The 23,220-nt window shown below is 35.9% G+C and overlaps 1 protein-coding gene across 14 annotated transcripts in view; it reads right to left on the bottom strand.

The window, feature by feature from the left end:
- LOC148678104 (nuclear factor 1 B-type) overlaps positions 1-23,220 on the bottom strand; it is a 168,891-nt gene that overhangs the window by 14,646 nt on the left and 131,025 nt on the right. For 6 of the 14 annotated variants that reach the window (XM_088631792.1, XM_088631759.1, XM_088631808.1 and 3 more), the window contains 5 exons: positions 19,912-20,046; positions 17,353-17,537; positions 12,945-13,110; positions 10,393-10,475; positions 1,955-2,043 (listed from right to left, as the gene is read on the bottom strand). In XM_088631792.1, coding sequence (XP_088487918.1) covers positions 1,955-2,043; positions 10,393-10,475; positions 12,945-13,110; positions 17,353-17,537; positions 19,912-20,046 — 658 coding nt within the window. The remainder of the gene's footprint in view (positions 1-1,954; positions 2,044-10,392; positions 10,476-12,944; positions 13,111-17,352; positions 17,538-19,911; positions 20,047-23,220) is intronic. The other 8 variants (XM_088631781.1, XM_088631836.1, XM_088631766.1 and 5 more) reach the window with 5 other exon arrangements.

Below are 23,220 nucleotides of genomic sequence, written 5' to 3'. Positions count from 1 at the left end.
CCTCTTGGTTTACATTAAACTGAAGCTAAACATAACAATTCCACTTACAGAGGGAGGGATCATATAACAATGAACAGCACAGGTTAACCATTAGTGACCTGGTATTCTTTTAAGCACAGCCAATTCCCTTCTAGGCTTTTTAGTGACTAATGAGGCCTCATTCCAGCAACCAAATCAGCTGGACCTATAAGTTATACAGTAAGTGACTTGCGTCCAGCCCAAATTCAGCTACTGACAGGCACATAGACTCATATCTATTTGGGCTTACTGACACACACACTGCAGCAGGTGTTGCAACTAACCGAGGCAAGTCTAACTGGCAGTTTATCTAAAAGTAATAACCATTACAATTGCAGAATGCCGTTCTTCAGCTTCTTTTATCATTTTTTGTTAAAGGGAACCAATTGTAAAACACAAAGGACTTGTGATGCACAGACCCACATTAAGAATTCAGGACCACAGACAATACTGCTTGCCGTCCATAAAATCATACAATCTCTTACATGGGAAATATTATGTAATTCAACCATCCACCTGCATAGTGAACGTACCACATCTCTTCTTTGCCTTCCATTGCCTTTCAGCCTTACGTTAAGATGAAACATGAGATGAACAATTAACAAATTAAATTGTTGATAGAAAATAGCGTAACTGTGGACTTTCTTAACCCGTTTACATCCACTGCATATGCTTTAATGTGTAATAAACAGCTGTGTAGTGCAAAAAACATAATATTTATGAAAATACTGTCACTGATTTGAATTAGAAAGGTATGAGATAAAGTGGCTTAATTTAATATAGTAGTGGTTGCCTGAGGAGCAATTTTCCCCGAGACCTCAATCAGTAAGAACAATACTTCCCGCTGATGAATTGAAGACTGTGTGAAATGCACTGTTTCATCACGCTTCTTTATTCCTCTCATTTTAACTGGAATTGGGTAGTTATTTGATCATTTACGAATAATGGTAATTGAGCAAAGACTTCTGGTGAAATGTTACATGCTTTTCTCAAAACAAAGTGTTCTTTGCTTTTCCCTGCATTTTGGTTAATTTGCAAATATATGCAAAGTAGTCAATACTTCCATATTGCTCATCTTCAGAGGCGGCACAAATTGTTTTTGCAGTCATGCTTCTTTCTTTCATTTGTTCTGTGGATTTAGATTTTCTTTCTCAAAATTCTAAAACTTTTTAATTCTGTCATTGCAAAACAAAAATAAAATACAGTATATGAACACTGGATCTTTGGTAAGAGAAGGGTTTGGTTGGCGTTCTTGTCAGGTTTCTAAGGTGTATCACAATAATATGTGCCTAAAAGCTGCTGTTCCTTAACTGGCACTGTGAAGAGAACAGGCTAAACACTGTCCCACAAGGAAGAGAAAATATGGAAGAATAACACTGCATTCAAAGGCACACACACCTGATATGTGCTTTACATTTAGCAACATTGACAACATCTTAAAATGACTCATTATTTGGAGCTTTAAAGGAGAAAATGCTATGCTTATTTAGAGCTTAATACTATAAATCTTAAAATGTAACAGTGCAACTCGGTAAACTGATTTATTAAAGAAATAATTCCAGTTTATTTGCATCTGCAGCCCTGGAAGCACTTATACGAAGAAAACAAAAAGAATGAACAAAAACAGAAAAACATTAAAAGCACTGGATACAGACAAGAGATGGTACTGTCGCAGTTTTGACTGCAGCTTTAGAAAATGCATTCAGCATGTTTGGAACTATGCATCTAATTGTATGTCACACCATATTTAACTTACACACCCTGTTCAGCAATTCTCTAAATTGCATATTTTAAAGAGTTACATACACATTGAGAAGAAATTATGCATATTCATCTTAGTTGTTTTATTCATCTACATCAAATAGGGGCCAGCCAAAGCAGATATAGAGTATAATTTATAGATGTAGCATAGATTTTGAAATAATTAAAATGTTACCTTTGCCAAGTAATTCCCAAAGTATCCTCACTGGCACTGGGGTATAAATGCCTGCCGTTTTGATTCATGGTCCAGTCACAAATCCTCAGCTGTCAATTGAAACCTAGCAGTCAGATATGGGTCGAGCAGAACTACACTTTTTTTCTTCACAAAATCATGCATGCAAATGTACTGTTGGTTTAATACAAGCCTTTAAAATGTTTAAAGATTGTTTCAAAAGTATAATGTTTTATCTTAAAAAAAAACATCACCAACATTCAAAAACATTATATTGATCTGTATTGTTAAATATTAAAACAAAATTGATATTATATGTTGCATGCAATCACATTAGTAATCTAACCATTAACTGACCTGGAACAAAAGAAACGTTAGTATACAGAACGTCACGTTAAAATAAATCATTCAAGACTATTTAGTGCTTCATTTGTCATGTTAAACCATGCATTTTTAATTACACACATGCACCTTGTGAAAATCAGTCATTAGTGTTAACGCTGATTTAGAGTTGCACTGCTTTAATTCTGTGATGCAGGAACTGCAGGCAATCCAGATGTCATCCAAAGGGCACTGCAGTGGTGCTAAGAGGAAGCAGATTATTTTCTGTGCTTCATAAGCTTAAAGGCCCCAGAGTCGCATGCCATCATGGAGATTCAAGAAAAGCTGGATCATTTTTTTTTTTGCTTTTTCAAAATGAACACCCAACTATACATCTTTTTTTTATTTTTTAATCAATCAGTGTGCAGTTCAAGCACATTTATATATGCTTTCTTCTATATGTTGTATAACAAAGGAAAGAGATATCTGCTTTCAGACTCCTTTCATTGCACTGTGCTGACAGTCCAACCCTAAAACTTATCCAGTTTTCAAAAAGGTAAGATACTACTATTTAAAAGAAAATTAATGTTCCTGATAAATCAAAAAATAAATAAAACAGAGAACCCCGTACTAAATGTGAAGACATTTTCCATATGCAGGCCTACCATACAGTATAAGAAAATACAGATGTTACTAGTTAAATGTAGATATTTCTACATTTAATCTAATCATTAAGATTTTTCAATATGTCTAAAAGGCAAAACTAATCAGAATAACATACTTTTTATCACTACCACAGTATAAAAGCTACAATTATCAAAAGAAAAACCCATGTTTCCAACATTGAAAACCCTTGAAAAAAGTGGAAAAAATGTTTTTTTTATATTGTGAAAATTTGGAATAAAAGTCTGAACTAGTATGCAGATTTAATTAACAGCATCATTCCGTAATTGATCATGTCCCCACGGTAAAAATCATTTTAACCCCTGAGTCAAAATCAAAAACAAAAATAAAGATGAGTGAAATTTAAAAATGTAAAAATATAATTCAAACGTTCTCAGTTAAGAGCAGAAAGTTAGAATATCCTTGAAAAGCTAAGGTGCTGAATTTAACAGTTAGGTCGAACACAAAGAAATGTAAATAAGAAGAGTGAAAAATAAATTCCAGTATTTCTACAAAAAATTGTTTTGTAAAAATAGTGGAATGTATTTTTCAAATAAAATTATTTTTCTGTGTTTGTTCAACCTAAGTGTTGAATTCAGCACCTTAGCTTTTCAAGGATATTCCATCTTTCTATACACATTTACACTATAATAAGGAACTCAATCTATAACAACATAAGAAAAAGTAAGTTATAATAAAATCCAAGATCACAAGGCACCACAAAATGATTACTCTGTTTATAAAAGCACTGTGCACACCGCTGTTAAAATGGCATGTGAATGTTTTTGAACTTCTCAAGAGTTAAAAAGACAAATATCCAAAACCTTTTAAATACCAGCACTACCATCACAAAAGATTTAAAGACTTTGAGGAAAGTTTTGTAAAAATAGATTGTACAAGGATTTTGTATTTCCTTATGGAAATGTTATTGCTTAGAAATAGGGTTTAAAATTAATTAACCAACTTCTTTCCTTGGTTATACTAAATCCCGGTGAAATGAATTTGCATTGAACCACAGATATAATTTTAGCATACACAGTACCTAGCCGATTTGCTCAGCATTGACAAGAACAGGCCAAAAAAACGAAAGAAAATCCAGGCTAAACCATCCCTTTTAAAAGTTTTTTGCAGAACAGCTTTGATGATGTTTTTATTGGAGAACTGCTCAGTTGTGAACAGCTCAAATTTTATTTCAGAATATCTTCGCTGTTGCTATTTTCAAGAAATGTAAAATAAAAGCCAATAGCCTTTAAGAATTGACAGTGTTAAAAACAGGCCAGTTGCTGTTGGTGTTGGGGGGGGGGGGGGGTGGGGGTGCGGGCGGTCTGAAGTCAGATAAATGCTCTTTTTAAGTCTCTTACACTCTGGATGGGAAAGCAGGCCTCAACTTTTCAAACAGCTGTCTAGTGCCTCAGATGAAGTATTAATGCACAGCTGTACAGCAAGGGTGTGTGACAGCAGAGAGGAGGAAATATAAAACACAGATCCCACATTCATCACTGTAAAGGTTATGAACCTCAAGACTAAATCTGATATGGTACGTTAAAGAACGCCCAATGATATGCGGCAAGATCAGTTTTATACTGCATGATCAAAAGCTCTTTTCATGTTCTGCCTATAATCACAGTTATACGTGTATATTTTGCCTAAATGTATGATCTTCTTTAGCGATTCATTATGCTAACCCTTTTAGGCATACCTACTCATTTCCTACTGTTTTAGAACTGATCAGCAAGTTTATGACACTGCAGCATTGTAAATACAATCTTCTTAAAATCTAAACCACAACATACAGGTATATGCTACATTTTGCAACATTAAGTTGATGATCTAATGAAATAAATATAGGTTCATTTTGACTGCTGGAAATAGATTTACTTTTGTTTGGATTAGGAATACAGAGGGAAGATGATGGTAAACAGTAACATCTAAGAAGTATACAGTATATATAATCTATCACAAAAAATCTGTTGAATCAACCATCTGTATAGTGTCAGTTTTGACTCAATTTTGCCTTAACTGCAATCTCCACTGCAGAAAAAACATGTGAATGGTGACCTTTGATCCACTTACATACCTCAGCGGTGGTCATGTGGTCAGCAATCACGTCAAGCTGCCAGTTATGATATGAGACACAATACGAACAGCCTGAGTGCTGATAGCCAGCTTCCTGACTGGACTGTGAAGCATCTATTTATGTTTCTTTCAGTCTATTGACCATCCCGAATTCCCCCATGAGGTTTCAAGTTTTCAAAATGGGTAGTAATTAAAACAATGACTGTTCAGTACTCTTAAAGGCAAGCCGAATTAGAGGAGGCTGTACAAAATGACATCCTCAGCCTTCAACACAGGCATGGGGCTCTTTAACAGGAATAGAATGCTGTGCTGCAGCCCCGGATATCCACTTACATCAATGCGACAGTTTTACACAATGAACATTTTCCCTCTTTTTCTTCTCTCCACATCCCCTGCTATGAGAAAAAGCAAGTTTTCCTAATTCTAGAAGCTCCTTTTAAAACTATTTTTGTGTATTTTAGCTGCAGCTGTAGAGGCTTAGAAACCTAATGGTGAAATATAAAAGGAGGACAGAGGGTGTTTTGTTAAAGCCTTTTGATCGCAACAATGCTACACTAAAAATACATTTAAAAACCGCTTTCACAAAACACATGCATAGCAACACACAATGAAAAAATTCCTGTGTTAGTACTTCTGCAAAAATTGAACTTAAAAAAATCCCAATATACTTTTCCATCTGAAGGAATAAAAGGAATCTAAAAGGATTCCAAACAGATCTTTGTGTTTCGCCAGTTTATGATACTGTCAAACTTTTTTATGTCCTGTTTTACACTTTCTTTAGCAGCTAGAGTTGAAGGATTCTATCAGTTTTATTCCTGGTAGCTGGGAAAGTAGCCGTTTCTAGTATGTACTTCCCCTTTATCACTTTAATGGGAAACATTCTTAAACAACATTCTAATCAGCATAAAAACTGTAGCAGACAGAGCTCACACAATTGTGTCTAAGTCTGCCAGGTTCATTCGGGTCCTACAGTTACTCAGCCCTCAATCTTGTGCCCAGCTCACATGTTGGCATTTTAATTTTGCAAAACCTCAGTAACACTTGCTCCAAGCCAAGGTCTGCTTCACACCAGAGCCAGTTTGCCCCACAGAAAGAAAATACAGAAAGCAACACTAACAAGCAAGACAAAATGGGTGTTTTATCCTCTTTCATTGTGGCACATTTTTCAAGGATTTAACCATCTGCTGCATTCTGTTAGATCACAATATTGAGGTAGCATGGAAAACCATTTTTAGCAATGCCAGGCTTGTTAATTAACAGATGCATACAGAAGGTAAATTATCAATCATATCTGCATAAAGCCAAATAACATTTAATCATTCCAAAAGCTGGCAAGAATCAGTTTTCTCCAGAGAAGGACAACTGAAACTGGAAGCAGAAAATTATTCTTAGAAAACAGCTAACACATCCTTCATTCTAAGTCTTTAATCAAGTCTCAGTTAACCTGAAGTATGAAAGTTTCAGCAGATGCCATTACTGCGATGCAAGACTGCCTGTCAGATTGTCTCTTATGATCTTGTTGTACAGCCTGTACATCTGGACAGACTTTCCACTTTGCTTAATTTCTTAAAGACACAAAGAACATGCTAATTTATAGTATTTCCATATTTTTGCATAAATGTCTCTACTGTTTTTTCTCTTCAATGTGAAATGTAATTTTCTAAGCTTTATATAACACATGTATCCCTCTGACACTAGTCTATATAATGAACAGGCACCGTGCTGCATGCTCTATTGTATATACAGTATATGGAAAATGTACAATACAAAAACCTAAGTTTGGAGGTTTACAAAATCTGCTGAAAGAATTCTTAATTTGCCCCATTTATTTTTACTTGTATCAGTTTTAATAAATGTCATTTTTACAATTAGAACTTTTACTCCTTTAACACCCAGCAGACAGTGCTTCTGCCCCGAGTTTGGTTTTGCTCTGGGGTGCCTTCTGTACGGAGTTTGCACATTCTCCGTCTGGCTTCTCTCCGTGTGCTCAGGTTTCCTCTCAGCCAGCCAACGACTTGCAGTCTGGGTAAACTGGTGTTAGTTACACTGGCCCCTGTACGGCGCTGACGCCCTCCCCAAGGTGTGTCCAGGCCCTGTTAGGCCCTGACTCATTGCGACACTGTACTGGGCAAAGTCACTACTGAAAATGGACGGGTAATTCTAACAAGGCCTTTAGATGTTGTTTTTTACAAAAAAAGAGAAGATACAAAAATATCTTTGTAACTTGGGTGCTTGGGGTCAAAATGTATTAATCCTGACAGTAATTGATCTAAAGTTGTCCAAGACAAAAAATGTAATCAGCATTTTAAGAACTGCCCATCAAAAATGGAAGTGATGTAATGAAAGTTTTAATGAAAAGAAAGTTTGAAACAGATCCTGATAATTCTATCTTAACAAAAGGTCAAGAAATACCGGTTTATAATTGTTACTGTTCTAATTAGTTTTGTCACTTATTATGATAGCATCTGGTTACCGAGCCTTAGCTTCATTTAAATCTGGACCCACCAGAAAATCACAAAACAAAAGATGTTTTGAGAACTATAGTCTTATGCAGATTAATCGCATTAATTATTACTGGTTATTAAGCTACTTTTGGCATTATTATAACAGGCTCCATGAAATGTACGGTATATTAAGCTGTGCAGATACTTTAAAGCTATTGCTTAAGCTTTACACATCTTAAAGGTTCAAATAATAGGAGAAAAGCTAAAATTAGGTAAAGTCACATTCAGTGGATTTATATAATTCATGTTGTGTACCCACATTAGCCCTTTCCAATTGAATGAAAAAGAGTTTAATTTCAATTGCAAAATATCAGAAAATAAAAATAAAAGGGCAAAAGTAAGCAGTATTTTGTCAATTACCTACAGAATTGTTTAAAACTTATCTACCTGTCATGTCAATTCATTTTTTGGCAAAAATCAGGTAATTTGTGTAGGCACAATTTAAATCAAGATGGAGAGGTTGCTCTTTTGACATGTATGAAAAGTCCCAAAGTCAGCCTTCGCAGTTGTACATGTAGGGTTAATGTCTTAATGAAAAAGATGCCTCTTTAAATCTAAAGCTTTTACCTTAGTGTAATTTATACACACTGTGTTTTAGTACCCCTTGGTGAACAAAAGGCACTCAGCACCGCCATAAGAATGGATATGTCAATACATCTCATAACCTAGAGGTATAAATCTCCTGAAACAGCCCCAACAATAAAAGACAGAATGTATCTGTGACATTATTTATTCCTCCAGGGTCGTTCTCAATAACAGCATGCAGTGAATGGTTCAGAGACCTTCCCTTTGTACAAATCATGCTTTATAATTCCAAGAAAACCCTGACTAATATAAAAATGATAAATGGCCTTTATTTCATTCTGTCCATTTTGCCCACTTTTTATTCAGTCTGCTGGTTTAAACAAAGTGTATTAAGTACCTCAGTCTTCGAGAATTTTCCCTTTTCAATCCTTTTATAAAAATAAAACGTCACAATCCATCAATCAGATTTGTTACTACTTTTACTTTTGCCAGCCAAAGGATTTGCTTCAGAAGGTCTCTTTCCTTGGAGAAGTGGTCAATTACATTGAGATCTATTTGCAAACATTCATACAGACGTATGACACATTTTGTCTTAGCGTCTATTTTTGATAATGCGTATGTTTAATTTAACTTTATGGAACATCCTGTATGTATGCCCAGCAAAAAGTATGTTAAACATATGATGCATATCTTGACATATATATTTGTATCCTGTTTAACAAAAAATTAAGGCTTCATCAGCTGTTTCCAAAATCTAGTTGAACCTATAAGGGGTGAGATTATGACTTGAAACTGTTATTATTGAGCACTATTTATATTTTTCCAATTAGAGTGAAAATAGAGTGATTACATTGAAACATTAAATGGGATGCAATTTCTGATAGTTACTTCTATACATTTGTTTCTTATTCCTATTCTATTCCTAGCAAATAACTATTCCTAGCAGATAACTTTATATTATAAACCTTCTTAAACATGAAAAAGAAATGTTAACCAATTGTTATATTACAAAGTTATATTATAACTTTGAAATATAATGAACATTTCTGAAATTACATTACATGACAAACGACCTGATGTGGAAATACTTAAGTGAAAATACTGAAAAACAACTATACACATTAAAAGAACTACAAATTACCAAAAATTAAATAATTCAGAAAATATATACATGTAATAATACAGACAAAATTCAAAATGACAGTTTAATAACTTAGCCCACCTTTACAGATTAATCTTGTAAGGCTTGTAATTGTTTTGTAGAGGGTTGGGGCAGAGAAAACCACTAATTATTATTTAGCTGTGTGCAGATGAATTCAATTAGTACTCAGTGGAATAGTTTGGCATAAAATCAATTGAAAAACTTTTTGAGTTCTAACCTCATACTTTGAGGACTGAGAAAAAGGAAAACCCAACATTCATCATAAACCTAGCGAACGTAAACCAAACTTTGCCAAGATATATCTGAATTTAACGAGCCAACGTGTTCAAGTTTTTTTTTTGCTACAAAGCTCTTGTTTAGGGACCTCAAGTGTAGGCCCTGATCACCTTTGAAATGGAAGCAATTCCTGCACATTGCTCTGGAAGCTAACAGAGACTACATTTTGCGGACTATTTAGTACGTCGTAGAAAATCTACGTGGCTGAGACTTGTCCCCAGTATGATTTTATTTGCAGGTGTGTATACCTAAGTTTATTTTATAGGCAGCAAAAACACTGTTAGTTCAAATCTATTTTTTAACAGCCACCTTTATCAACCACTTATTGTTAATAGAATATCAAATCACATCTAAAAAGGTGTAAGGCTAGAGTAAAAAAAACAGGAATATGTATTTCAGTTTTATCAACTGGCAGCTTTCAGGACTAGTATAAAGGAAGGTGCATGGTACCTAAGGTGGAGCTGAAATATTAGTTAAACGACCACTCCAGTGCACAGAAAATGCAGATTAACACAAACAAGTGGATTTGTACACCTTTGAACATTGTTAAGAATGCTTTCAAACCAGTGTCCTCTATCACTTTCCTTGTTAAAGTTCTGTAAGGGTTAGGAATCAAACATGATTTGAATGACAGAGATAATCAAAAATTAGCTTTTGCAAAGATGCTTAATCTAAGGTAGGTAGGCAACTAGTTCAGACAACATAATTCTGAGAAATTTCTGACACAGATCACCAAATCAAAATGGTGCCTGGATTATGTGTGACAGCAATCTTTAACGTGCACTTTGTTCTTGCTACCGGACGTCAAGCCCTTGGAGGTGCTGTAACCTGGAACAAAAGCACCGTGAACAGTTCTGGCTCAGCCGCTGACACTGTTGGGGTGTAACAGACAAGTCAATTTTCTGAATGCTCACCTGTTGCTGGTGTAAGAAGGCCGGGTCTCTGGAGCTCAGTCCCACAAACCTGTTTGGCGTGGGAGTACCCGGGGCAGAGTAGGCTGGCAGAGGCAGAGAAACAGGGGTCACATTAGAGAACAGCTTTATAAGACTCTGAAAAGACATTTCAGTCACACAGGTATCAACTATTAATATCAAATAAACATGTATATAATATAAACATAAGAATGTGCTGCTCTTACTCAAAGCAGATGAGTGACAGAAACTAACAAGACCAAGCATGTGTTTACTTTCTATTGCTTAGAAAAGGGCACACATACTGTATATCTACACACACACTGCAGAGCAAAAACCTTCCACATTTTGCATTGTTCTACTCTGTTTCTACATTAAAAAGTGAAATATTTTATGACAACCTCCTACTGAGATTTTAACAATTCTATTTCTAAACGAACAGTTAACCCCAAAAGGTTCAAATTTTGTGACACAAAAAGTAACCGTTTAGCTTTATGGACGTGTAGAGTGGTAGAAACGATGATGAGAAACACATGACAATCATACATCATTGAAAAATGAAATGGATTTTCTTATATATACAATTTACCCTGAGTTGTAGAGATCACATTTGTGAACAGTTAAAGATAGGTAAATGACAGTCTTGGTTTCGTCTCAACCAAACTAAGCTGTATCCTTGACACTCAAACTTGTTATAATAGTAAAAAGCACTACTGGGGGCTTTGAAGAAACTGATGGTGCTCTTAAAACACATATATTAATTCCTGATTGTGTCCAAGATGTCCAAGATGTTTGTGCAGAGGTTTATCTATATGTTAATGCAGAGAGTAATGATCAGTATTGCAGTCCAGGTGCCTGACAATGTTGTTCAAGGCTTTCCTACTGTATGTATGAAATGTAGCACATCATGTTTTAAAGGAAAAAAAAACAATTGCATGCTCTTAAGATAGCTTGTGCTTGACATCACTACAATTTATAGGTTGTTGATGTGGGAAGTTAACTTTTCTGTTGGCATAAAAGATCCCTTTGTTTAGAGTTGGACAAAAACTACACTCATCAATACACTAGGCATGTCAGGAAAGTGACAAAAAACATTATTGTCATTACTGAACTATCACTGAAATATTTACAGATAAATGGTAAATGTCAAAACACATTTATTAAGTTTTGTGTGCTGCCAGAAGGTGATAAGTACTTCCTGTACTAAAAATAAAATGATAAGGATTATTTACAATCACTTAGTGTAAGGCCATATTAAGACGATGGAGTTCTGGCAGGATTACATAATAAAAAAAACTAAACTAAAGTAAGGCCTTCTCATTATAAAGTATTACCAAATTAAGACCTTATATGAAACTTTTGTGAAGTTTTTTGGTTAAATGCAAATGAAAATTGACAAAAATCTGATTTCTGCTGGAGCCTGTTTCTGCTTCACTTTATCTCATTTCTGAATGAAACAGCGTACCTGAATGATTCTTGTACAAGTTGAGACAAATTTAGTCTGTATTTGAAATTTTTGAATAAGGGTTTCATATGCAGAATTGAACAGGTTTTGAATAAATATCCCCCGGCATAGTTTCTTGTTATGCTTTATTAACCAGTGCATTAAGTATTCGTCTGTTTTTTCCCCTCGAACTTGTCTTATGTTAAAGTGAAAATGAATGAAAAACTCAAATGAAAGTTGGACGGAAAGAAAGGATCAAAAGTTAATACCCGCATGCTAAAAAAAAAATCAGACAGCTTGCTTGACAGTACAAATGAGGCACTTATTAGGTAAAGCTTCAGCAAATGACAGTGAAAAATAAAAGCTGGTTTGACTCTCTCCTGGCCAGAGCTAGCATTGACAATGTGTTTGCGTGTTGAAAAAGAAAGGAATGGTTATATTAGTCATTCCTTTGTAGGGGTTACTACTGTATGTGCCCTACTATTAAACTTTAAGCAGCATTATTCTAGTTTCTTAAAACCACATTTAAGATTATCTGATCCTGCAAGAAATATAGTAAGTACTGTACCAGATGTCCACTGGAATTGCAAATTCTGTCCTCTCTCTGAATAACAAAAATATATAAAGATTTTTTTTAACACTTAGGCCAAACAACACAGGCTGTGGCCATGTATTACAGAGTTACTTGAGCAATGTGATTGAAGAGAATTTGTCTTTAAAAATACAAATTGCAAAGGTTACGTGAAGGCAGAATCTGAACATTTCCTTTTTCTATTTCGGCAAATCTGCTAAGAACTGTTGACTTTACTTATCGATTCAGTGTGGCCCGTGAAATGCAGAATGCAAGAGCATACAAAGAAATGGTATGAATTCTACACCTGAAAAACACAAATACTTTCTAAGATTGATTTTCACAGATGACAAGACAACATTACTGACCAATAAGTTACCCTGGAACAGTTTGGATTTTTACTGCGTTGGTGTCTGTTGTTTTTTCCCTCTGTAGAGTGTGTATGGTTTTCTTTCTGAGCTTCCCGCGGCTGGGCGGCACAAGCCCGAACACAGGCGACAAGGAACAGCAGAGTTCCCCATGTTGGGCCGGGGTACTTACTGGCTGTGGTGGGTGAAGCTGGCTCACCTTCTGTGGATGTAGTGATGGGTTTAGTGTCTGGCATAGTCAGGGTGACGGGCCGCACGGCACCATGGTGCGGAGACGGTGCCAACACCGGTGTGAAGTGACCGGGCACTTTCCCCACCACTTGGCCGCTGCTGTTGGGCTGCAAAACAGAGCAAAACAAAAGGGCCTTTAAGAGAACGAGACAGACAACTGGCAGCTGAATGAAACCCTATTGAACAAAGCTTTAGTGCCAAACAAAAGGCTTCCTTGCAAAAAAAAAAAAGTCTCTTAAATGTTTTGGACAGTTTTTTTTTTCAAGGTTATATACAGAGGGGCATTAAATAAGCAACGAATGCCACGCTGGTTCCAAAACTCAACTGTTGCGTTTTTCAATGCACATCGACATTTCGTTTTCGTGCGGCAGTAGTCACCGTCTCCACAGAACTAGGAATATTTTTCAACCAACAACACAGCTAATAAATTATATTAGTCCCTCAATGTCAATGATTATGTCAGTGAGATATGTGTATGCAAAAGGTAGGAACTGCAAGCAAAGGAGGAATCCAACTAAAAGAGGGTCCTTACTTCTTTCTGATAAACAACGATTACTCTTTTGATAGTAAACTTACACAGTTGTGCAACAATCCCTCATTGCCCATGGTTAGTGCTCCCATTGCCTTTTTTGTATGACAAGCTCCCAGTTTAAGATGAGAAAAGGTTGTTCTTTTTTTTCACAATTTAAACTAAACTCCTGGCCCCGAAAAACAGTATTACTAAATTTCCCAAACTGGCCTGCAGATTAAAAAAAAAAAAAGTGTTCTGAATCTGATTGGTGGAAACAACCTGTAAAATTGACATTAAGGGGCCCAAGGTTCAAACCTCAAATGGTGTCCACAGGGTTCCTTAATGTGAATAGAATGTTTAATTAGAATGTAATATAATCTGCGTTAAAGCAAGCATAAAAACATCTTGGCTTCAGTCCACAAGATTATACACAGCATGTTATTTGCCAAGTATTTCCATCATATAAGTGAGTTATTCCATACATCAGCTGCATTAACATTAGACATTTTGTTATCACAGCTTCTCCCCTGCCATTATCATTCCCAATGGTTTTTAAAGCATAAAGCTCAAGATTATTAAGTTTTCACCATTTCCAAAGCATTTCTACTAACAGACTAATACCTAAAAAGCAAGGAATCGAAGAATGATACGAAGTAGAATTTACCTCAAGTACAGTATGTGAGAAGGTTCAAGGGAAAACCAACTGTGAACTGCATGAGAATTAGACAGTATCATTTTCTCTTTTGTTCCAAAAGTTTACCGCCAATTTTAAACTATTGGTTAACCCAGTGCCTGTGAACTCAAGACGATATATATAGCTTTAAGTTGATGAGATATTTTATTGCAAAAAGCTGGATTAAAAAGATGATTTCCTCATTGACGGAATTACTGCCATTGCTCTGTAACTTTTGTTTTTGCATATTATATTATTCTATTACATTACAATGATGCGATGCAGTTATCATTTAAGATTGCTCAGAAAAACTGGAAACAGCTTAAAAAGGACTATGCCTCACCCCTTTCAAGTATTTTCCTAATGGCACATTTGATTTAGATCTACACTGAACCATGCTGAGAATCAGGGGAGGTTTCTATTAGATGTACCCCCAAGAAAAGGGTATTATGTACAGTTTTACAATACTAATTTTATCAAGCTGTTTATAAATAAAAAAGCTGTTACCACGGCTATGAAAAAGACTTATTATTATTTAAATTAATTCCTGTCAGGTAATATGATTTGCTTTACTTGTATTTTAATAGTAAATGCCATTATTAGCAAAATAAATGAACTGATGATGGAATATTTACAAAATGGTTATTATATTTTTTATTGATTTGGTAAATTTAGGTTGTTAGCCTGAGAAGGCAGTCTCCAACTAAAAGGCAGAAGACACTTAAGCCATTAGTACACAGAAAAGCACACAGTACTACAAAATATGATGCATAGTGTGTTGTGCTACACACCTAGCAAAAGGAAAACAGGCAAAAATCAAGAAGCAAACTGTATGGTTTATAATGCAGCAAGGGTCTTGACCCTGAATTAACTCAGCCGTGTCAGCTTAATGTGAAAATAAAATGTCAATGACATTACAAAGTACAATCACAAATACCCCAACACAGGGAGTATTAATGTCTTATTACTTTGTAACTTCTATAATGGAATATAGATCTTCTTGCATTTGGAGTTCAGTGCCTCATTGTACTGTCTAAATGTAGAATTTTATAAAGCATGTTTATGTTGTTAATGAAAACTTCCAACCCTTAAACCTACACAGCTGGTAGGACAGAACTTTGCAAGATACTGTTGAACTGCAAAGTGACTGTTAAGCAATAACTGCTGCAGATCAAGACTTCAAAGCCAGAAGCAAATGACCCGAACTGAGTTAACTAATTTAAAATGGCAATGCTATTTGGTCACAGGAATAAAGGCAGTTTAATTTAGTTTGCATATTGAAACAATCTATTATAATAATGTAAAAAAGAATGTCTACTTTGAATATTTGTTCATGTGAAGTTTTTTTTTATATACTTGTCAGGAGTTTAAACCAACAATGGCTTACATCCACAAGTTCTTAATAATAAATATAATAATTCCTGCTTTCTGGCAAACTCCAGAATATACTGAGATACAGATTTGACAATAAATGGTTATGTGGAGTTTTCTCAATGCAACATGATAACTGTGTTTCTAAACAATGTAACTGACTTTGCTATTTTTTAAGGAGTGCTGGGAAAACAAGAAGAGTTTTGAATGTAGCATATTTTGCTTTACTGAACACATTTGCTATATAAATGTTAGTATCAATGCCAAATGTTAAAATTCAAGATGTGAAAAAAAATTAAATTCACTGACATTTTTTCCAATTTCAACTAAACTCTAAGAGATGGAAATAAAACCAAATTTCACAAGGCAAGATTGAGAGCAGTTGTTAAGTGAGCGTACTTCAATCTCTTCTAGCCAATACAGAGAGCTAAAAACCCTGGCCCATGCTTTTCAATGAGCAGAGCCCAGTGCCTCTAAAACAAATCAAATACTTTATTTAGCACTCGGGACAAATAAATAAAAAGGAAATGTTTTTCTAAATGTCTATAAACAGCATGTCAATCATATTGTAACAGGGGTTCACGTGAATCTGTCTGCATCATGAATTATCCTGGTGTTCATTACCCTGCTTTGAAACACTTCTTTGAAGCTGAGCGTGCAGTTTTCTAAAAGGCATGAAAATGCTATTGATGGGAGTGGGCCCCGTACCAAGTTAAAGAGCACCCGATCCGTACCAATCAGCCCCCACAATGGAGGCTAAAGCATGTATTGACCCTACATTTCACTTGGCCAAAATATTAATCAAGAGTTTGGAGAGGCAGATAAGTGCCTTACTTAGCATATGTCCAGGCTGCTTCAGCTTGAGACTAAGTAATTTAAAGCAGACTAATGTAAGAAATCATGGTTAGAATTTTACATGAGCTGACAGAGATGCTTGGACCAAAAGAGCTGAGCAAGAGAAGTATCTGTATAGCATCTGTCATGCCACTATAGGTTTCTGTTTAAAATGTTTAAAAAAAAGCTCAACCCCTACTTTTGTTTCTTTCAATTTAAGAGGACTGAAAAAAAAGCCCACTGATCCTGGCTGTGATTAGATACTTGACTTTTGTGCTGGAAATAAACGACAAAAATAACTAATGAGACACAAATCACTCCTTAACTATAAGTAATGAAAACTACACTGTAACAGGCAATACTGATGTTACCATGCTACTCTCCCTTCTGAAAACTAATGGCAATAATTTAGGTTTATATAATTAAAGTTTTCTCATCTCTCATACTGTAGGTTTGTCATTCAGTGGTGTGCAATCTGGATAACTGAATGGTTATAGTTGGTGCTCACATCAATGAAGCATCACATTTGATGTGGCAGGTGGTGCCTGTAGCCTACTTACCCCAGTAGAAGAAAACTCTCTTGCTGGGACTCCTCAAAACAGAGTCAGTAGCAGTAATGCCTTATAATCCCTGGACCAGGACTGCTGATCTCATCCACAAAGAGTTAACAGACTGCATGTTGCTGAGGCTCCATTCTTTAACAAGTAACAAACCTCCACAATAATTCATTAATCTCTAGTGCATTATTATCATGTCTGAAGACAAACAGGAAAAGGAGGAAACCAACATGGGCTATGCTTAACAGAAGAGGCTAATTTGGGCACCCCTTCTGATATACAGAAAGCGAAAGCTCAGAAGCAGAGGATACCAATGTCATGTCATGTTTGAAGCTAAAATCTGTCCTGGCTAATGGGCAAAGCAGCTTATAGCTACAGTAACTTTGCAGGCGCAGGTCCATACCTGGCTTGTCTGTGGGCTGGACGGGTCATACGACGGTACATAGTTCTTCAGCGTATCCTGGGGGTTCAGGTGAGGCGGGTATCGAATAGTGGGGTGAGAAAAGTAGGTCGAAGGGGCAGGAGGAAGAATAGCCGGCGCTGAAAACTGCAAAGGTGACGGAGGAGGTGGGCTCCTTGTGGAAATAACTAAAAAGAAGATGCAAAAAAACAAAACAGTAATAAAGCAGTCATTGCAAACAAAAACATCCAGGTCAGCTGGTTTACTAAATAAGGCTGGAGCCGAGCAGCATCATTGGATGTGGACAAAAGTAATGATGCCTTTAAATGGAAACAATGTTAGTCATTACGTCATTCAGCTCAATAAATGAATGGCTTGTTCAGCTACGCTGTTATGTTTTTGAAGTTTAATGAACACTGATTCATCCTGACGTAAAGCAGAAAAGACTACATATGATTTATCTGAACTCGGATGGTGCCAATACATTTGTCAATGACTCTGAATGTGGATTCGAAAGACAAGTATGACTTCATAACCTTGCTGAGACAAATTCTAAAGAACTTTTTATAAGTGGAGTTCTTACAGCACTCAACAGACAAAGAAAATATATTTTGGTTTATTAAAGGTAAAAAACTAATTTAATATCGGTCTATAGGCCTGCAATTAAGGGCTGGTCATTCCTTTTGCCTGTGTTTGAAAGTCCGACTTTTTTTATGAGAGAGAAATTTATTTTGGTATGTAATCCAACCAGTGGTATCCAAAATGAGACACATAACTAAAGACAAAAAATATATGACAAATGCTTTTTGTCAAAGGCATTAACAAAGTACACCCAGTAGGCCTCCAGAAAAGACAGTAAAATATGTACCAAGGGACACAAGTGAAAGGGCATTTAAAACTGAACAAGAGGCACCACTTGACACAAAAAAGGTGTGGGAGTATGGAACAAGCTACCCAACCATGTTAAAGTTAACACTCTGGCTCCTTTCAAGAAACTGCAAGATAAGGCCTATTAGTGACTACCGAACAGGATAGATAGGCCATATGGCCTCTTCTCATTTATAACCTCCCTGATATTCCTAAAAGTAGTTACTGTACTATTTACATGAAAAACTGGATGTAAAGGATATTCTGTGTCAAAAAACAGACAGGTGAACTCTCCATTGGTGTAATTCTGCTTATGATACCCGAGAACACCAGTATTAACTTTTAGAAATAACAAGCATCTCAGGAGGCTGGCTGAATGCAATGTTCAAAGTGTTTGAACACTTTACAAGTGTTCTGCTTCTGTTAGGTAGATGACAGTTGTGTGGGGCATCCAGAAAGCTACTAAAAGAAATTGGAAACAACTGACTTTTAGCAGTAAATTGTTCTTGTAATAATCTCCAATAATCTCTTGATGTGTTTCCATTATAAAAAGGTAAGAAATCCACCAACACAAAATCTTACAGAAGAAACGTCTGCTGTGAAATCAATAAATAAAATGCACCCCAACCCTCATTCTGTCTTCTGAAGTGGTTTTATAAAGGCTTAATCTTTCTTTTACCCATTAAACAAACAAAATAACTGGAACAATATGTTTCCATAGTACTCAAAAGCGTGAAGATGAAAATGATGACATTAAATGTTTTTTTAATCAATTAAGAGAAATTATTCAGCTGACAGCCAAATGTGACTAAACAAATACAAACACAAAAGCTTAGGACATTTAATCGTACTATATGAATAAAATGCAGATAAATGGACACAATGTAAATATATCTTTCCTATTATTTTTTAAACACGTTTCTTTTAACTGTTTCTTTTTGCTGAAATTTTGAAGTCTTTAAAATGAAGTTTGGCTTTCCACTGGAATAGAGTGTCATCCGTTTCTTCGTGACATTTTCAGTGGAATATTTCTTACCTCCATTATCTACCTGACAGGCATGAGAATTTCTCTTGAGTAGCACCTTAAAAGGCTCTTGAAACCGGTGAACAGTGCGATTTAGCAGTTTAAGCAAATTCCTAACATGAATACAGTACTGAGAAATGATTTACTGAAATGGAATTCCAGTGCAAAATAGCTACGCGCATCGAATGTATTGTGCAATAACCTTTTATTCACCTTTTTCAGTACAATACATCCATGAGAAAACTATTATTAAAATACCTAATATGACCAGACCCTTATTTATAAGTTGACTGATAATGATCTTGGCAAAAATATATTTGAGATTACCCTGTTTTCTGTTTTATGACCTACTGCATATTAAATGTTCCCTTTCGCCAATTTGTGTTTTAGCGAGTCGTGCGTTGTTCTGTTTGGTTTGCTTTAGTAATGTTAACTGTAATGTTATTTGTAATGTTTTTTTTAACTAATTTAGGTCAACCAATGATGGCACAGTATCATGACAGAGCAGAAACACTAAGATCAGTACTGAATTTTACATTTTGTTAACACAAATAATTCTACAAGAATCATTCTTTAATACAGAAAAAACACGTTTACCTCACCATAACACTGCGATTCAATTTTGGAAATGGAACTGAGCATCGTCCGCAGGTTTACAACACTCTACTTACCACTGTGTCCGACCCCTGAGAGTCCGGGATGGTGGTGCTGTGGGAAAGTGCTCAACCTGGAGGAAGAGTCCTGGGGCGATGTGGGGCTAAACAATGGCTTCTCCGGCTTTTTCATTGTGGGAGATGACATATCTGCTGGAGAAGAGAAAATACAAACTTCTTTCAGTATCTCTTTACTCATCCACCACAGTACTGAGGGACAGAGGATTCCATCACAGCCATCAGGATTTTATATGTTGCCCTGCACTTCATCCAGTACTGTCATAGGCTTTGAACAAGAGTTCTGTTCTTCTTGCTACTGCCTCTAATAAAATAAAAACAGCAGTAAATACTACTTTATTTGTACTACGAGTAGATTTAACAATGAGGTTTCAGGATTCCTGCTTTTTTTATTGTAGTATCGTACTATTGTAACTGAACTAGAGTTACACATCAATATACAGGTCACAGAATCCTGACCCACGTGAATCAGAATATCAATCTCGGAAGAATCACAAGGTTCAGATACTGTATTCTTAAAATCAATCCATGTACAGTACATGTGTTAAATCTCTAAATTCTGTCACAGTTTAGTTTTGGGTTTCATCCAGATCTTCCCTATTTCAGTGAAGTTACAACTGTGTTAAACAAGGCCAGGGAAGTAAGGAAGTTTATGGGCGCAAGTTGATTCAAACACCATAATTGAGAAAGTGAGCAAATCTATCATTAATCTTGTTGAAGCTTTCCCCAATTTAAAATTACAACAATAGATTACATATATAATTCGACAAAGCCACAACAGAATCTAGGTGTTAGGGGCCTGGTCTAAGGTATTTAAACCTTTCCAGTCGCAAGCTACTGTAGGTGGGCAAAAACCGAGGGAACCATTACCAAGACAGGAAAAAGGAATGCAAAGAAAAGGAAGGGGTAACATGTCCAGGTTTGAAGTCTGTCAGTATAGGTTTATGTTCACTCCAGCAATTAAAAATTAAGACCATGTACTGAAGGCTCTTCATTTATCATTATATTAAGGAAGCAAAGAGACCGAAAAACGTACAGCATGTTGATGAGTGTAAACAGTTTGGTTGAACACCTTGTGTACATTCACGTTGTCTAGTTCACGCAACAATTCCGACAAAATGGTCAAGTTCACAGATGGGTGATGACATGTGCCTATTTACCGCGTGCCATGAGCTGAAATTCGGAAAGAACCATGCTGAAAAAGCAAATGCGGAAAAAATGAGACAACTAAAACTAAAAAGACGTCCCTAAACATTTGCTTAAAGTTGCCTTTAGGGGGTTGGTGTGTCTTCTAACCCAGCACAGAAAAAAAATTATGAGACAAATTGACAAGAGAGCTAATGATGCATGTAAGGTACTCCTCAGCTCACATGCAGCACACATCTTTGTCTGTTGCGGGGCTTTGTGTGAGTAAATGTTTTCAGATGTTGACTTTCGTTTCCCATAATTACTGCCATCACTGTGAAAGTCTCTTATAAACCATCTTAGTCGAAACATCACAAAATGATCATAAATCTTTTTTTTTCTAAATTTCAAAAACTCACTGCGACAGATGAAAAGTAAATATATCCCAGTAATGAAAAGGACAAGAAAAGGGCAACAAAATATTAAACATCAGAGTAAAAACAAACTATTATTGAAACAATGTACCATGTACTGTACCAAACTGACTGCATCCAAGAAATCAAGGGCTCATGTTATTTCTTGCTCTATTCTTCACGCTGAAGACAGAATTAAAAATACTTTTATTTACCATATAATTATTTTGTGTCAATGCTGTTCTTTGTGTAATGAAAAAGATCAGAAAAAAAATAAGTCGTGTACACAAAAGTAACCAAAAGGAAAAAAACAAAGGCTAGATTTTACATACACTGTTCTTTTTCAACACTCATCCATGTAAGGTTTTTTCGTCCTTACTATACAAACCACGACCTTAGAAAAAAATGTCCTTGTGCTATTACTCTTCAATCTCTACTTCTACTGGCTGTATACTGTATATACAGTGCCTATAGAAAGTTGGCACATACTTTCCAAAGTAACATCTTGCAGCCCGACAGCCTGAAATCAAGACACATTAAATCATTACGTTTATTTTATCTCCAAGTGAAAACCAAATGTTCAAACATTCTAAAAAGCAATTGATTCAGAATTCTGTGTCGATTATCTATAGGCACTCCATGTAATTTTAAAAATGGTGGCCATCAGTTATAACTGAGCATACCTAATACTAAAATAACATGCATTTAAATAAAATATGTGCAGCTCAGATATCTGAATGTTTAAAAAAATCTTCGGTGAACATTTGGGATAAAAGTATCTCAAATGTACAAACCTTGTTGATTTTATGTATTTAAAAAGAAGTCTTAGAAATGGCAACATTTTTCTGAAAAGCCAAGATCTTGAAAGCTGATATTTTCTTCATTGCAAACAGCTGTTTATTATCCAGCCGCTTCCCAAGGTGCCAGAAACAGAACAACGGGAAGGTTACAGCTCGTCTCCAGAGCTTGTCTGCTCTGAAAAGGGGCAAGGCAAGTTTCAAAAATGAAAAAACATTTCAGTAAATTGTATTAAAAATCACCAGCTCCATTAAACTGAAAAAAGCTGGTTTACAAACGCTGTGCAATTTTTTGTTGCAGTGGGAACATCGTGGAAATAAAAGTTTGGCAGCTCTCGTAGCTCCCTGTTATTTCCCCCATATGGATTTAATATTTTTCTAATTTTCTCTATAATATTTAAAAAACAACTACTTTCTCATGAACAAGTACTCCTTTTTTCCCCCCTAACAGCAGTATTTTAAGATGACTTCATTGATTTCAGCATGTAAGAGCTGAAACACAAAACAGAAGAACTCGCCACATTTCTTTAAACGTTCATTAAATAACGCTGGAGAACGTGCTCTGCAGATGTGCTGCTTCTATTAAAGTGATGGTGAATCGGCCGCTGTGTGCCCAAGGCAACCATTTACTTCGACTGCGAGAATAAGATGGGAGACAAGCCTGGAAATATGTTTCAGTCAGCCCTTAATTATAACTGCTGTAGAATTCAGCAGAACCATAAGACATATTAATGAGACATGCGTTACAGCAATTTCCCCCATCAAAGCACCTTTTCCCCCACTGCCTGCAGCTGCCTGTCATATCTGACACTCCCTGGATAAATGTCACATGACCCACCAACTGGCTGGCCACCTGTTAGTCAGACTTCAGTGAAGCCTACCCATTCAGGACAAGTTCAAACAGCTACCTTAACACCTGCTTGTCTCACACACCTGTTCATTCTTCCTCCCCTTTCCCACATACTGTATGTACA

This window comes from Lepisosteus platostomus, chromosome 1, assembly GCF_059453375.1.
Source record: "Lepisosteus platostomus isolate fLepPlt1 chromosome 1, fLepPlt1.hap1, whole genome shotgun sequence".
NCBI classification, from domain to species: domain Eukaryota; kingdom Metazoa; phylum Chordata; class Actinopteri; order Semionotiformes; family Lepisosteidae; genus Lepisosteus; species Lepisosteus platostomus.
The sequence above is the reverse complement of the archived record's forward strand: the minus strand, read 5'-3'. Positions and strand labels throughout refer to the sequence as shown.